The sequence below is a fragment of the Physeter macrocephalus genome, chromosome 16 (assembly GCF_002837175.3).
Source record: "Physeter macrocephalus isolate SW-GA chromosome 16, ASM283717v5, whole genome shotgun sequence".
Lineage (NCBI taxonomy): Eukaryota > Metazoa > Chordata > Mammalia > Artiodactyla > Physeteridae > Physeter > Physeter macrocephalus.
In genome coordinates, this window is record NC_041229.1 from 73,908,501 (window position 1) to 73,925,491 (window position 16,991).

General features: G+C 47.9%; 1 protein-coding gene across 1 annotated transcript in view; it reads right to left on the reverse strand.

The window, feature by feature from the left end:
• Nucleotides 1-16,991, reverse strand: part of LOC114487943 (neuron navigator 2) — a 107,018-nt gene that overhangs the window by 84,741 nt on the left and 5,286 nt on the right. The window contains exon 2 of the mRNA XM_055091475.1: nucleotides 14,682-14,804. Coding sequence (XP_054947450.1) covers nucleotides 14,682-14,800 — 119 coding nt within the window. The 5' untranslated portion in view covers nucleotides 14,801-14,804. The remainder of the gene's footprint in view (nucleotides 1-14,681; nucleotides 14,805-16,991) is intronic.

Sequence of the window (16,991 nt, forward strand, 5' to 3'; positions counted from 1 at the left end):
GCAACGGGAGAGGCCGCAACAGTGAGAGCCCCGCGTACCGCAAAAAAAAAAAAAAAAAAAGAACACAAATAGGGATGTGAAAAAAATCAGACTGGATGCTCCAGAAGACACTAACAGCTGAGACCGTTAGAGAGAGTGGTCAGGGACCTTCCCTGAGAGATGGGTGAGATGTTTGAGTTGATTCCTGAAGGATGAGAATGAGTCAGCTTTATAAAAAGAAAGGGGGGGGCTTCCCTGGTGGCGCAGTGGCTGCGCGTCCGCCTGCCGATGCAGGGGAACCGGGTTCGCGCCCCGGTCTGGGAGGATCCCACATGCCGCGGAGCGGCTGGGCCCGTGAGCCATGGCCGCTGAGCCTGCGCCTCCGGAGCCTGTGCTCCGCAACGGGAGAGGCCGCAACAGTGAGAGCCCCGCGTACCGCAAAAAAAAAAAAAAAAGAACACAAATAGGGATGTGAAAAAATCAGACTGGATGCTCCAGAAGACACTAACAGCTGAGACCGTTAGAGAGAGTGGTCAGGGACCTTCCCTGAGAGATGGGTGAGATGTTTGAGTTGATTCCTGAAGGATGAGAATGAGTCAGCTTTATAAAAAGAAAGGGGGAAGCGGGAGAAGCACATTCCAGGCACAAGGAATAGCACAGGCAAAGGTTCTGAAGGGAGACATTTGGCAAGTTCAAGGGCCTAGAGGAAGGCATGAGTTGGGGAGGGGAAAGTGGAATGAGGTGAGGCCAGAGAGACAGGCAGGGACTAGAACATGCCCTACCCTGGAGACCACAGTAAGAAGTATGGATTCTATTCTACGTGCAGTGGAAATCCACTGAGGTAAAGTTATAGGCAGGGGGCAGAGGAGATCCGATGTACGTGTTAAGAAGATCACAATGGCTGCTGGGTGGAGAATGCACCACACGAAGGCCATGGAGGAAACAGTGGGCCCAGTCAGGAGGCCACAGGGGGAGCTCAATGAGAGGCGATGGCAGCCTGGACCCCTGTGATGGCAGATGAGAGACACTAAGAAGCAGAGAGATCTGAGAGATCACTTGCAGGGACTATGTCCAAGACTTGCCAATAGACTGGATGGAAAAGGAGAGGAAACCTAAATATTCAGCAAGTCGTATTAATCATTCTTAGGATACTGTAAATTAATTATACAGCAAACATCTACGGTATATGCCAGGCCCGTGCAGAGTCCAGGAATGCTGAGTAGAGTAAGATACCATTCCGGTTCCTCCCTTTAGTTTAGCCGGGGAGACCACACCTGGAAGCAGACAATTCCAAAGGCATGTTACATGCTACCAGAGAGCAAAACATGGGTTACCGGGAGACCCTGGATGGATGAGAGGCCCGCGGGGGACCCTGTCTGGGGTTAGGGGAGGAAAGGAGAGGGCAAAGAGGCTTCCTAGGAACGGCAGGGCTGGGGCCAGTCCTGGAGCATGAGTGGGGGTTGCAGAGGTAAGGGAAGCCAGGAGGTTATTCCTGATTCTTCCAGGAGAGAGCTGGGTCCATGGACTACTCATCACTGCACACCCTCCTCTTTCAGAGACGGGCAGCGCAGTACCCCAGGGAGAACATGTTTTTGGAGTCCGACAGACCAGGTTGGAATCTGAGCTCTGCCACTCACTGCCCACGTGCCCCTGGGCAAGTCACTTAGACCCACTGACCCAGGACTTCTCAACTGTGAAATGGGGATAACTCCTCACTCGGTCCCCTGGGAGGTTAGAGCAAATATGCAAAGCATTTAGGACAATACCTAGACGAGTAGCTGTTGCTGACAAAGAGGCTCAGAGGCCAGGACCACAGATTGCAAACTGCCGCGAGTCCTATGGAGGAGTTTAGACAGCCTCCCAAGGGACCTCCATCCCTGGTGTACCCAGAGCTCTCACGAGCTGCTCCCACACTGACAATGGAAAAATGATCCCTTCTCCCTGCAAGAGCTCCTACAGAACAAGGCAGAGGGTACCTGGAGATCTACCCGCATCTGCCTGCATGGTACTCAGCTTCTGGTTGATGGTAGGACACCCAGCGTGGCCCCTGCACTCACCCTCTGCAGCCACCCGTGTACCCTGTACAAGACAACACATGAGAGTCCTTCCCGGCCAAGATGCCCTGTGATTCTGCTGCACGTCTCCTCTAGGGCTTCAGCTACCGCACCCTCGTGGGTTACCCACGGGTCCACGTCCCGGAAGCCCAAAGAGGCAGCCAGGGAGGATTGTTTTTTTTTTTTAAGCCTCATTTTGCCACCAGAGTGGTTGTGAGTGCCTCTCCCCAAATCTCAGGGTAAGCTAAAGAGAGAGGAGATGACATAAATCCTTGAGTCAGGGGCTTCGAGCCCACCGAGGCATGCAGCCAACCTCATTTCCTTCAGTCCCCATTTAATCTCCTCCACACAATCCTGCAACATCCCTCAAAATGTCCGAGTCCCTCTTCAGATCTCATTTCAGGCAATTTTACAGAACTGAGCACCACGGATTAATGAGGGGGATAAATCAAAGTGCACAGCGGACAAGGGAAAACAACAGGGCTGCAGCTGGAGCGCACGAAGCCGGCCTCCTTTTCCTTAAGTCCCAAGACACAAAAGCCATAGGGGCCTATGGCAGAGGCCACTCCCGGAGAAGACAGACCCTGAAGGTCACCAGGTGTGACCAGTAGGGCAAAGGCAACTCTGAAGCCTCTGCTGGAGGTTCTGGCCCGGAAGAAGTTAAATGTTCCTACAGAGGAAAATATGACTCCCACAGCTTGAAGCATCCCCAAATTCTTCTTAAGGAAGAGCTAGAGTTCCCTCCGCAGCAGCAGAGCCTAGCCTGAGCCGCAGTCTCTGGCATTCCTATGACCCAGCCTCCCAATGGGAAAAGTGAGAGCTGGGAAGAGGACTGTCTCAAAGGTCAGCAGTCCCCAGGCTGTCACCTTTGCAAGCACCTCCGCTGGTGCAAAGCACTAAGGAGATGCTCGCCCATCACTCATGTAGCTCCCAGTCACCTTCTGAAAGGATGGCACTGAGCCTCTGAACAAAGAGGAAGCAAGCACGATGATGGAAAGCAAAGGTTTTGTGCCCAGAGAGACCTGAATTCAAATCCTAACTTTGCCCCTTACGGCACTGTGGCTTTGGGAAGGAATGTCACCTTTCAGAGTCTGCTCCCTTATCCGTAAAGCTCACGGTCTTGTATAAACCCATTCCCAGTTTTGCCCTCTAGGACTCTGGTGTACCCCACAAAGCCTGCCAACTGCATGAAAAATCACAGTGCAGGGAAGTCCCTCCACCTGACACTGCTCGTTCCGCAAGCCGCCCGCTCCCCTTTGGACAGGCAGAGGCCGCTGCTAGTGGTGATTTAGGGAACAATGTCCTCCCAAGTCTAATTAAATCCTGAGTCAAAACACCCACCAAAATAAATACAATTCACTGCTTATCAGTCACTTGGAATTTTATCTCAGTGAAAATAAGACTACAATCCCACGAGCTTCAACTTCTAATATAACTTTGGTGAAGCTCCAAGTTAGAGCAAAATCCATTATCACGTGTAATAGACTTGCTCCAAAGCGTCAGAAAGGTACATACCCCCACCACTCCCGGTCACAGCTCCGTCTGCCCTGCCTTCCCCTTTTGCAAGATTTCATTCGGTCTTTCAGCCCTGGGCATTCATCTGTGCCTGCCGTCAGCGACACTGCTACCTGCCTCTCTCTCCCTAAGTGCCTCGTGGCTTAGCTTTGAAGCACAGTAAGGATGGACTTTGAGGCTTTCTCTCCTCTGGAAGAAGAGGGGCCCCTCAGCCTGCTGGGTCTGCACACACCAGGGGCCCTGGACAAGCACTGCACTCCTAATAGCAACGCCATCGCACGACGACACCTGTCATCGAGATCATCAGAGCCGAAAAGTTCGTGGGGGTCCCTGCCCTGTGTGGATGAGTCACAGTCCTGAGTCATTCTGTAACTCTGTCCTTCAAATGACAAACAAGAGCACCGAGTCCCAGGAACTCAAGGACCTTACACATCGGCAGATCTGACTGCACGGATGAAGGAACGAGGGGTTCAGGGAGGGGGAGCATCTTGCCCAAGATGTTCAATGGTGGCAGAACCAGGTCTAGGACAAGGACTCTTGATTCCTAGTGCACTCCCTCCCTTACTGCATGGACTGCATTCATCCTTACCAAAGAGATAATGTGCGCTTTCATCAGTTACTCAGAGTTCATGCTCTCCAAACTCACGCCGAGATGACTTTGCTCCCCAAAGGCTGGAGGACAGAGCAGTCACTGGACCACAAACCATCTCCCCAGACCTGGATTTCCTCACTGGCAAAGTGAGAGAGGGCTGCGGCTGGTGACTCTGAGGGGTGCTCTCTCACCCAGCCTTGCATGGTAAGCCTCTCTTCGGAGAGGCAGCCTTGGGAAAATACATTTACACGCGAGGTGGCCTTGAACGGAAACTTGGCTGGCGCAACTGTCCAGCATGACCAGCCTAAAGGCTACACTTAACCAGGAACACTTCTCCACAGCTGGTGTAAGGGCTCCTTCTACACCAGGCGTATTTCATCAGCTCCTGCATTCCAGTCACAGAAATCACAACTGGGCTGCTCTTCAAACATCACAAAGGATATTAAAGGAAACAAAAGGAAAATCCCAAGTGGATAATGAAACAAGCAGGCCTATTTTGACACTTGGGTAATATTTTTAAAGGATCTCTCCAATCATCACTGACAGGAAAATAAACCTCCCGCATTTCATTATAGTTAACAACAAGTTCCCAATGTAGGATGACATTTAGTCCTCAGGGCTACCCCTGGTCCTTCCAGTTGCCACAAATCTCTTTGGCACTTGGCACACGGTGTTGTGAGGGCTTATTAAGGCTCCTCTCCCCTCAATTTGACTGCAAGCTTCCTGAGGGCAGGGAGCAGGGACAATGTCCTGACTCACCTTTGGATCCCCAGGGCCTGGTGCATGGGAGATGCTCTGTCAATATATATAGTCATCAGCAGTTTCTATAAGCTGTCACATATCAAGATACAGGCCAAACACTTTGTTGAAATGCAACTGACCCAGAGCATTGTCTAAAATTCCTCAGCCAGGTCAGTCAGCGGGTTCCTAATCTATGGGCTCACCCTCCGCGACCGAGGCCATCAGTCAGACTAGGCGCCGTGGTGCCCAGCACCTGATAGGTATGTAGTGAATATGTGATGAACTGCTTGATTCAGAGTTGGTTACATGATGCGGTGGGGTGGGGGCAGTATTAGGCTCAGGCTGCCACTTGTCTGTAATAAAACAATGATAGTCACTAAGGAGTCCTCCACATATTTTGTTCTCACAGGCACCTGGCAAAAATGTACTTCTCTTCACCTTTGAATTTAAGTGTACCCCTGACTTCCTTCGGCCAATGACAAATGAGTGGAAGTTACAGGGGCCGTTCCCGGACAGAAGCTTTAAGAGGCAGTGTGTCTTCTCTTTGCCATGGACATTGTCAATGCTCTAAACAGTCGCCTCTCTGGCACCCTGGGTCCTAGGGTGAGAATGATGTACAACGTAGCTTCCCACTGATCTGCAATGGCCAGATACTGAGGGTGGGTTTTGGGAGTTGTTTGTTATGCAGCACAATCTAGCCTATCGTAACTGATGCAAAGTCTGGCCCAGGTACTCGGATTAAAATACATGATATTATTTTCTGTTCCAGGGCACAGGCGTAGTCAGATTCTGAGTTTGGGATGGGGGCCTATGCTTCAAGTTTCTGGGGGAGGAAGCACAGAAAAAAGGTGCCTCATTTGGTCTTTTTCTTTTTTTTTTGGCCACACCACATGGCATATGGGATTTTAGTTCCCTGACCAGGGATCGAACCCATGCCCTCTGCAGTGGAAGCGTGGAGTCTTAACCACTGGGCCGCCAGGGAAGTACCTGGTTGTTTCTCATTGCTTTTGTATTGCTAGCTGTCTTCTCATCCATACTTTGGACAACCATCAAGTCTCCAAATTACCTTTAAGCAACTATTGAAAAGGCACCACTTTTGGAAAATGTGCTTTGGGGGAGGGATTGTCCTCCCTGTCCCCTAACACACACACACTCTGCTGTGCTTCTCCTACGGCATACCCTGGGACAAAGCTATGAAGTCGGGCAACATAAGGGAGTGGAGGGTTCTCGTGGGGCCACTATACTGCCTTTTTTTTTTTTTTTTAAGGGAAAACACTGCATGGATGAGAAATGATACTCCACAGACCATTCTTTCTCTTCTTGTTACAACCCTCTGGGAGAATTCCTTTGTGGCTTAAGGTGCAGATGGTTTGCTTCCTGTCAGCGCTGCTCCCGTTCAGCACAGGTGGCCTCTGCCCACCCATTCCACAAGCAGCCGCTCTTACTTAAAAAGGAAGCCAGTGGTACCAGCAGAAAAGAGGCTCTTGGGAAAGGCCAATGCAGTAATTATTATCCTGTTACCACGGAAATAGAGGTTTGCCTCTAAGGCTCCTTTTATGAGCTTTAAAATGAAAGTGACTTTTACTCTCTCCTACTTTGTGTTCTCTTGCTACACACCGGCAGGAGAAGAAAGCGGAAAGGGATGGAAAAGAAACACAAAGAAGATCATTGATGCTGGGCACTGTGCTAGAGGCATCTTCTTACTCGAAGAAAATGAGTATAACCCTGGAATGCAGGACTAGGAAAACGCTTGGGGGCACTAGTGGGTATAATGGGCAGTTATGAGGCAGTGAGGAGGAGGCCAGGAGTATGAGAGAGGAAGAGAGGGGAGGGCTGGGGGTGCTTGCTAACACTTTATTAATGGCTTTAGTGTCTGTAAAAAAAATTTTAGAAAAGAAAGATCAATAATTATAGAACTTGCCATATCAAATCCTGAAACATAAAGGTACATTGATATTTATAATCATTGTACATTAATTTAAAAGTGTGGTATTAACTCATCATTGGAAAGAAAGATCAGGCTATTCCCTGACAGTCCAGTGGTTAGGACTCAGTGCTTTCACTGCCAGGGGCCCCAGGTTCAATCCCTGGTCGGGGAACTAAGATTCCTCAAGCCACACAGCATGGGAAAGAAAGAAAGAAAGAAAGAGAGAGAGAGAAAGAGAGAGGGGGAGGGGGGGAGGGAGAGGGAGAGAGAGAGAGGGAGAGAGGGGGAAAGATCAACTGATTGAGCCAAGCAAGGCAAGATGAAGACAAAATATTATGGGAACAGTCAGGAAGGCAAAGTTCATTTTCACTTAGTCCAGTAGGAATCTCAATGCTGAATTACCACGCAAATACGCAACCATGTAGGACCTTATCTGTATTCTCAATTTTCTCCCTTTTCTACATGTCATATTCTAACTTACACTTCCTTCTGTCCTAATGTTTCATTCTTTTAATTTACAATTGTTCTTTTACTATACGTAGTTACTCTAAGCTGTTACGGAAAGAAGAGGGCTTAACTATTAGTTAATTAAATATAAAGGTAAGAGAACTGCAGAGGGCTAGAGGCCAGATTGCCCTGAATGGCTTGCAGGCCGAAGAATAATCAGTGTATTTATCTTTGTTCCGTACTTTATAAAGCACTTTCCCTACCCTCACCTTGGGCCCTCCTCACAGCAGTCCTGTGAGGCACGAGTGAATACTGTCCTCATTTTAGAGACAAAACCCTGAAACTCAGGAGTTTTGACTAGACCTAGGGTCCCTCTACAGGAAACCCCATGTCTTCTCTTTACTCCACAGCTGCCTTTTGAAATAGAAATGAGCTGGTCTATATCAGCGCTGCCCAAAAGAACTTGCTGCAGTGATGAAATGTTCTCTATCTACTGAAGAGTGTCTGCATTCTCCAATAGGGTGGCCCCAAACCACGTGGGACCTGGGAGCACTTGAATGTGGCTCACGTGACTAAAAAGCCGACTTTTAATTTGGTTTATTTTACACTGCCACGGCCACATCCCACTGGGGGTCCTTACACTGGCGGTACAGAGCTTTAGTCCCTCACTCCCACCACATGAATGCAGGGGAAACAGGGCTCAAACACTGGCAGCCAGAGAAGGCATGAAGTGCGATTAGTGAAAAAAGAAGGGCAAACCCCGCCCCCTTGGCTTCCTCGGTGACGGCGGGAATATTAGGAAATGACAGTGCTCAAAAGACACAGAGAGGAGACAGCGAGGGGGAGGGAGGGAACATTTTAGGGGAGCCCTCCTTAGACCATGGCTCAGCCAAGTAGGCCAGCAGACCCCCAAACTCTGGGTAGAGAAACTCCAGCAATGCTTCAGGGACTACAGTGGTAAGCCGGCAGCAGGGAGAATTCTTCAAATGACTGCAGAATCTCAGCAGATTCTGTGGGCCCTGGATTTCTGGGATCATTAAAAGGAAGGATCAGCCCTGGCCTGGGATCTTGAAATTGTGGACCCTTCCTCCAGCAAACCACCCAAGTTGGCAGCAGGTCAGAATCCACAAAAAGGCATCCCTCCTCCAAACCTGCAAGGAGGCTAAGGGGTAAACTGGCTCAGCACTGCGTCAGAAAGGCCTTTTCCTTGAGGCCTGAAATCACGATGGGATAAGGGATGAGGGTCAGCCCATCTGCAGTGTCCCTGTGAGAAAAGTGTGGGATGGAGGGAGAGGAATCAAGAAATATTCCTCTTCCCTCTTAATGCAAACTGTTTTGCATTGTCCCTTAAGGATGGAGTTGGCCTTTCCAGGCATCTGGGCATTGTTTACCTTTTTAGTGAGTAGGGCCTCATTTAACGAGATGACACCAAGATAAGGGCTGGAACCAGGGAAGAATCCCTGCACAGAGGGCTCCCTGAGCGGGCAGTATGGCAGGTGGTTAGAGCCTCTGGGGGGTCTGGTGGGCCTGGGTTTCAATTCCAGCTTGGACACTACAGACAGTTAGCTGTGTATGCAACCTAACCTTCTCATAGCCTACGAAACTAGGATAATACCTCCTCTCAAAGGGTCAGGGTTAGGAATTAATGACACAAAGTTTGTAAGGTGCTTGGCACAGTTCCTGGCATATGGCGATCCATCAGGAAATAGAGATTATGATTGTTTTTGTTATTTTCTTTTTTTAAAATTAATTTTTACTGGAGTATGGTTGCTTTACAATGTTGTGTTAGCCTCCACTGCACAACAAAATCAATCAGCCACACACATACAGATATCCCCTCCCTTTTAGGTTACCACAGTGCATTAGGTAGAGTTCCCTGTGCTGTACAGTATGTTCCCATCACTTGTCTATTTTATACATAGTATCAATAACATGTATGTGTCAATCCCAGTCTCCCAATCCCTCCCACCCCACCCCTTTCCTCCTTGTGTTTTATTATTTTCTGGTAAAGATGCGTATTAGTTTTCTATTGCTGCTGTAACAAATTATAATAAACTTGGTGGGTGAAAACAGTAAGTATGTACTGTCTTACAGTTCTTCGAGGCAGAAGTCTGAATTGGGTCTCATGGACTGAAATCACAGGGTCGGCAGCGCTACATTCATTTCTGGAGGCTGTAGGGGAGCAGAATCTGTTCCTTTGCCCTTTCATTTTTATACAGGCCACCCACATTCCTTGGCTGTGGCCCCTTCCTCCATCCTCAAAGCCAGCCAGGGCGGGTGGTGTGCCTCTCACACCTCATCACACTGCCCCCCTCTCCTGCCTCTTCCACTTTTAAGGACCTTGTGATTACATTGGGCCCACCTGGATAATTCAAGGCACTCTATCTAAACATCAGCTGATAAGCAACCTTAACTCCCCTGGCCATGTAGCGTAACATATTCACAGGTGCTGGGGCTATGGTCGGGGACATCTTTGTGGGACCATTGTTCTCCTTACCCCAGGCTTGGAAGGGAGGACGAGGGGAGAAGTCATTCCCATCTGTGCTCCCTCTAGCCTGCATATCCCAGCAGGGGCGATGCCTAAGAAACAGCTGGGTTGGGGACCTACCACATGGTGAGGGCTCCTACCAATTGCATCTGCTGGCTGGGGTGCCCTGGCCTGGTTCAACTCCTTTCTCCAGGTCGGGCCTGAATCTGTGAATACACTGCTTGGTGCCAGGAGGCCGTGTTGTTCCACACAAATCACAAAGCCGAGCAGTGCCCTGGGCTCTTGGAGATCTTGTGACACTCTCACCGAGGAAGGAGGGCCTGGCTTGGCAGGCTGGTCAAATACCAGGTTGCATAGTTACACCCTCACACTGTGGGACTCCCTGTTCAAGATGAAGCTGGGACGGCTCCGAGCACCAAGGCCTGGGTCCCAAATGCAGACAGTCCAGTTCATACAATGACTGAAGCCCAACTCAAATGCCATCTCAATACCTAAAATGTGCAGAATGTGCAGGGCAATGAAAATCTCGTAACAAGGGAAAAACAAAACAAAACAAAATAGTTTCTCCTTCCTGTTTGGTGATGTCAGAGGGCAATTTTCATTTTGTTCAAGTCTCAGGCTGACGTTTTAACACGTGGCATTAGTTTTTCCTGCTATTTTTTTTTTTTTTTTTTTTTTTTGCGGTACGCGGGCCTCACTGTTGTGGCCTCTCCGGTTGCGGAGCACAGGCTCCGGACGCGCAGGCTCAGCGGCCATGGCTCACGGACGGGCCCAGCAGCTCCGCGGCACGTGGGATCCTCCCGGACCGGGGCACGAACCCGTGTCCCCTGCATCGGCAGGCGGACTCTCAACCACTGCGCCACCAGGGAAGCCCTTTCCTGCTATTTTTATTACTACCTAAATTAATAAAAGCAACTGGTGTTCAATAAGCGTTTTAATGGTTGAGAAGAAAGTTACCAAGTAATGCAAAGTCCTCCTCAGCATCTATGTGCGCAGAAGCCTGGCTTCTGTCCTCCACGTGCTCTCAATGACACGTACATGACCATCGGGGGAGCACCTAACTGTCTTAGCTCACTGCTCGCTAAAGCGTGATGCCGGAAAGGGCCACAGCGGTGCTTTGGGGGGACAAAGAAAGGGACCTGAGAGTGGAAACTTTCCCACAGCCGACCTTTAAGCTTTGAAAACACTCAACTCACTGGAGTTCAAGATGGGTTCCGAGGAGACAGCAGTGCGTGCAACCAGCCAGAGTTCCACAAACCATGCGACTGTGGGCCCAGCCCCTGGGCCCTCCTTGTTGTTTTCCTTCCTTCTCCCAGGCTGCCGGTCCACAGACCTCCATGCCAAAGCTCTCTTCAGTTATCTGTTATCTGGGGCCAACAGCTTGTAATAAGCCACCTCCGTTTGTCCCGTTTGATCCTCCCTTCTCAGACAGCTGGCTCTAGTTTGCTGAAAGTTGGCCCTGATGACTATCAGGTAAAAACGAGAGCCCACGGGTGGCAATCCTAAAGAGTGACCGGAGATCAAGGACAGACTTGGCATCCTGAATTTACGATCGTCATTTACTATTTCTCAGAAGCTGGCTGGTGATGTAACGAGACTCACAAACAGATATGGTCTCTGTTTCCCAGACTCTGAAGGTACACATTCCTATCAGTTACTTTTAATAACCCTGAAGATACCCCAGCTACATCCCATCGCCAACAGCCACGGCCTGCCTGGTGGGTCGGCGTCCTTTAGGGCCTTCCCCCGGAGAGCTGTCCTTCGGGGCTGCACTGCCAAGGTCAATGAAGTTCCTGTTTGCACTGTGAGGTGATCCGCCCTTGTGCTTGCCTTCCCTTTGCTGAGGGCTCATCAGAAATCATCTCTCAGTACTTTTCCTATTTCCTTTGTAGAACTCATGTAGTTTACTGCTTGTGTGTGAATCCTTAAGGACTGGGCGGTCTTTTTATAAAAAACTTCACGGAAATACCTTAGCTCTTTTTTTCAGGTTAAAAGGGAAGAATTCTGGAAAGGTGCTGGGTTCTCTGCATATTTTTTTCACTTGTCTAAATTATTTAAACAACATATTTCCAATTCAAGGATAAGAATAGGATTACCTAGCCTGTAGCCATTTGCATACTACTTTTTATTTTTTTATATATCTGCACACCATCTGTGATATTCTTCCTTGATATTTCACGTTAAATCATCCCAAGCTTACACTATCCTTACCCTAAGCAATATTTGTAAAATCATGGGTTTGAGATGCTAGCTGTAAGGTTTTTATTTTTTTTAAATTACAGTTAAAATGTAATTGTTAAAAAGAAGTATTTCCCTGTCTACCATCTAAAATTATTTCCTGTACTATTAATGTTAGCCTCTCACTTTGGGACACACTCATCTAGAATATAGTTTTGGGAAGAGATTTACATGAGGAACTTGAAAGAAACGAATCTACTGCTATTTCAACTTAGCCAAAGATAAAGAACTCTTATGGTCTGTTTACACTAACTTTGGAGAGTAAAGAAATTTAACATATTCAAGAATAATGCAGAATATCTCACCGCCTACAGGTCAAAACTTTTATATAAAATAGAAAATTTGTAAGCATTATTAAATCCTTTTTTAAAAGCCACCTGAATTCCTTCTTTACAAGTTGGTCAGGGGACTTCCGTGGTGGCTCAGTGGTTAAGAATCCACCTGCCAATGCGGGGGACATGGGTTCGAGCCCTGGTCCGGGAAGACCCCACATGCCACAGAGCAACTAAGCCTGTACACCACAACTACTGAGCCTGCGCTCTAGAGTCTGCGAGCCACAACTACTGAGCCCTCGTGCCACAGCTACTGAAGCCCATGCGCCTAGAGCCCGTGTTCCGCAACAAGAGAAGCCACCGCTATGAGAAGCCCGCGCACCGCAATGAAGAGCAGCCCCTTGGGTTTCCCTGGTGGCGCAGTGGTTGAGAGTCCGCCTGCCGATGAAGGGGGCGCGGGTTCGTGCCCCGGTCCGGGAGTTGGTCAGTTATCCATTCAGTTTTAAATGATCACATCTGAGCAATTCCGGCTTGGAGAGAACCAGGAGACACTGTTGTCTACTTGGTCCCACCATAGGGGCCGAGCTGGAACAACAGAACAAATGCTACCCATCTTTCCAGTCCCCACCCAAATCCTCCACCTCCAAAAGCAGAAACAAGCTCAGCTGTGATCTATGATCATTCCATTAACCTTGCAATGAAGCATTAAATTAAATTGCCTACTGCAGACTCTGCTTTCGCTACAAGGGGAAAAAGGCCTTCACTTTATGCTAATAGATTTATTAAGCAACTCCGTGTTTACAAGAGAATGCAAATAAGCAAAATAATTTAGCAAACCGTGAAATCTCCAGTGGGGGTGTTACAACAACTGATTTTTCTTTTGCCGATATTTACTCTAAATTATAGAGAGTTTTAGCCTTAGAAAGAGCAGTTCTCAAACGGTTCATCTTTCTATAGAATTTTCACACCAATACTTTAAATAAAATTACAGGAAAAAAGCTGACTTGAGTTGGACAAGTCTTTTGTCCTCTCTGGTATCAATCACCACCTTGGATGCTGGGGCGACTCGGAGAAGGACATAGTTGAGTTGGTGGCAGAGCCTGGGCCTTGGGCAGATGCCAACTTCCCAACAATGAATTCAGCACTCTCTACACCAGCCCAAGCTTCCAAGTCTTCCCCAGAGAAGGTGAGGATTCCTCTGCAGCAAATTCCATTTCTGGGGGTAACTTCAAAATAATGCTGCCCTATTTCTCTGAAGCCAGAGAACTACAGAAGCCATATCACTCTCTGTAAAAAAAAGTATGTCCTGCTAAGAGAATAGCAAGAAGCTGGGCTTGTGATACAAATATAGCACAGTGATCTCAAACGACTCATATCAAAATTCCATGTTATGGGGACTTCCCTGGTGGCGCAGTGGTTAAGAATCCGCCTGCCAATGCAGGGGACACAGGTTCGAGCCCTGGCCCGGGAGGATCCCACATGCCGCGGAGCCACTAAGCCCCTGCGTCACAACTGCTGAGCAGCCCCCGCTCGCCACAACTAGAGAAAGCCCGCACACAGCAACGAAGACCCAATGCAGCCAAAAATAAATAAATAAAAATAAATTTAAAATTCCATGTTATGTCTCATCAACCCAGATGTGGAAAGAGGTCAAGTATGCCAGAAAAATCCTTCAACCGTCAGATCATTAAAGGGAATTGAAATCTAGAAATATAGCACATCAGAGCTGGAAGGGACCTTGGAAATCATGCAGTCCAAACCCCTTCTTTAATAAATTGCTCATGGTCATAGAATTGGTTTGTGTCAGAGTAAAGAGTAGAAACTTGGAGGCCAAATATTCTTCTTTATTATAGTGTTTTCTGAAGCTCTTTTTGTCTCTGAAGCAATGAAGACCGGTCAAGTCCTATCATGTCAACTACTCAGCATGCAGTGTATAAAGCTACATGGTTAAGCCTTGCCTCCTGTCACCAGGCAACCGGAGAATTATGGGGAAGCCTGCTCAGCCATGGCCAGGAGAGCTCTCTTCTACACACAGACCTCTCTGTGCATCACCAGGGACTCTGTTCCTTCCAAGGTGCAAAACCTAGAAAGCTGGCTAACAGAGGAAGCAAAGCAGATCCCCAGGGCCTGCTGAACTGATAAAGATGCAGTAGCAACAGTCAAAACAACAACAAAAACTGCCCAGCCTGAGCTCGCTGGGTTCGTGCTGTCAAAAGCACCATCCTACCCAGAGGCAGGATGCAAGAGCTGGTCAGCAGCCCTCTCCCTACTGCTGTGCCAGCTCCTAATCCCAGGCCCAGCTTCAAGGCCTCCCAACCTCTGGTGGGTTAAAGTAGCACCTATCCGCTCTCACTATCACTGCCCTCATTTCTCAGGTCCCTCTGGAATGACCTCCACACCTGGGCAACCCCAAGTGGAGCAGGCTTACCTGTCAGCATCTCCGAGGCCCAGGGAGGTGTTTCTTTGCAGGGTCTCCCGCACCACAGCCATCCCATCAGGGAGCCGGTTCAGGCGGCGGGTGTAGAGGCCAAGTCCACCATCGGTCATGTACCTTTGAAAGGAGAAGAGGATGATGCAAATGTATGGTTAAGAGCAAGTCCTGTGCCATCCTGCGGTTCATATCCAGAAGTCCTGCATGGCCATCCCGTGCTCTAAGGGGGAAGGAACTGAGGCTTTCCCGAGGCTCTGTCACTGATCACAGCCCAGGGATAACTCAGCTGACTCAATCCAAAGGATCACCAGCTTGCTGGCAAAAATAAGTCGGCTTAATTAACCCAAACTCACAGGAATCTATGAAGCAGAAGGGAACTAGTAAATAAAATTAACTGTCAGATGCATTCATGACATTTGTTTAATGTCAGCAATTACACAAGCAGGTGTTTTACCTAAGTACTTAGACTGGAACTGACAAGTCATCGGCAAATCATAGGGAAAAATGTTACAGAACAGTGCAGTGGAGCAATTATACAAGCAGGTGTTTTACCTAAGTACTTAGACTGGAACTGACACGTCATCGGCAAATCATAGGGAAAAATGTTACAGAACAGTGCAGTGGAAAAAGTAGGCAAGCTTTTAAAAGGAAAAGAAATAAGATGGAGGATACAAGAGCCAGCTTTGCGTCATGGGCAAGTCACTTCTCTGAGGCCTGTGTTTTTCATCTAAACTGTGTGAATATCACAGCCTTCCTGCATCACAAGGTGGACATGAGAATTAGTGAGATAAGGAATATTACAGTGCTCTATAATTTGTATAAGATCGTATAAACAGAAGATGTTATTAGGATACTCATCATCTTGAAGTAGCTACAAGGGTAAATTTCACCTCTGATACTGATGTCTTAAGGGGGGTGTCCCAAACTCTCTGAATAACAGTAATGCTCCTTTACTTTTCTAGATCTCTCGGTGATGCCACAAAGCTATCTTCTGATGAAATCAGTGTTGTCAGGGGGAAGGGGAGACCCCTGAAACTTTCTGTATAGATGACTGACTATCTACCTATCAGACCAGTTCCTGAAAGATTAGCTACCAGTAGGAGGTAGTTCAGGTCCAAAGCAGCTTTACTTCATGTACCTTCTCTCCTCCATGACACCCCACAAAGGAGGCTGCTTGTGCCATCACCCCCATCTCCAGAGGAGAACAAGAATTCAAAGCAAAATTTGAGCAGAACCAGAATCCAAACTCAGATCCCTTAAATTCCCACATGGGCCCCATCAGATAGACCTGCAATGCATCTGAAACTGCACGTGATTTGCATTTCAAGTCAAATACTAGGAAGTAAGAAGACCAATGAAGGAGTGGTTGTTTTGCTGCAACAGTCAGCTGAGCTACATCATGGAATGTTTCACTGCATTTGGTATCTTGGCTTTAGAATATTATGGCGTAGATCCTGAGGGTTCTCAATCCTTGAGATTCTTCCACCTCTAGTTTAGGAACTTCTTAGGATATATTCTTAGAAAAATGGACTTACAGGATGCTGTGGAGGTTTCCCAGAACCAGTAGGGTCAAGTTAGGGTCAGAGAAGAAAGTTCTCACAGAAGCCATCTTGGGTGAGAAGGAGCTTCTGTTTTGGGTCAAAAGAACTCTCCCTTAGGGCAGCTTCCAGGATACCATGTCTGAATTGACTTCTCTGATGGCCCCATTCATCCCCCATTTATGACATTAATGATCACAATGCCAGCATACTGGAAAATCTGCTGAAGTCAGTCAAACCGATTGTTTGTGCACCAACAGAACAACACAACAGACTGGTTTTTTTCACTCAACTGTACGATAAAAACCACCCTGTGAATATACTAAAACCCAACGAATTGTACACTTTAAAATGGTGAATTTTATGGTATTTGACTTATTCCTCAAGAAAAAAGAAAAAAGAAAAACCAAAAACCCCAGCGATTGCAGCTATAGTTAAATAATTATTTGTGTAATGACTTTTGGATGCTTGGTTCCCATGCTGGATAGTGAACTTCTTGATTGCAGGAACTATTTTATTTTGTTCAAGTCTATATCCCATGTGCCTAACACATACTAAGTGCCTAATAAATATTGCTTTTGTTGAATGAAGCCCAAAGATACAGCCATAGGGTGAAGTTTAGCAAAAAACATTTTGGGAGGAAACCAATTACAGGTTCTTCTTCCTCTTAAATGTCAGCAAATTTGGGCTTCCCTGGTGGCGCAGTGGTTGAGAATCCGCCTGCCGATGCAGGGGATACGGGTTCGTGCCCCGGTCCGGGAAGATCCCA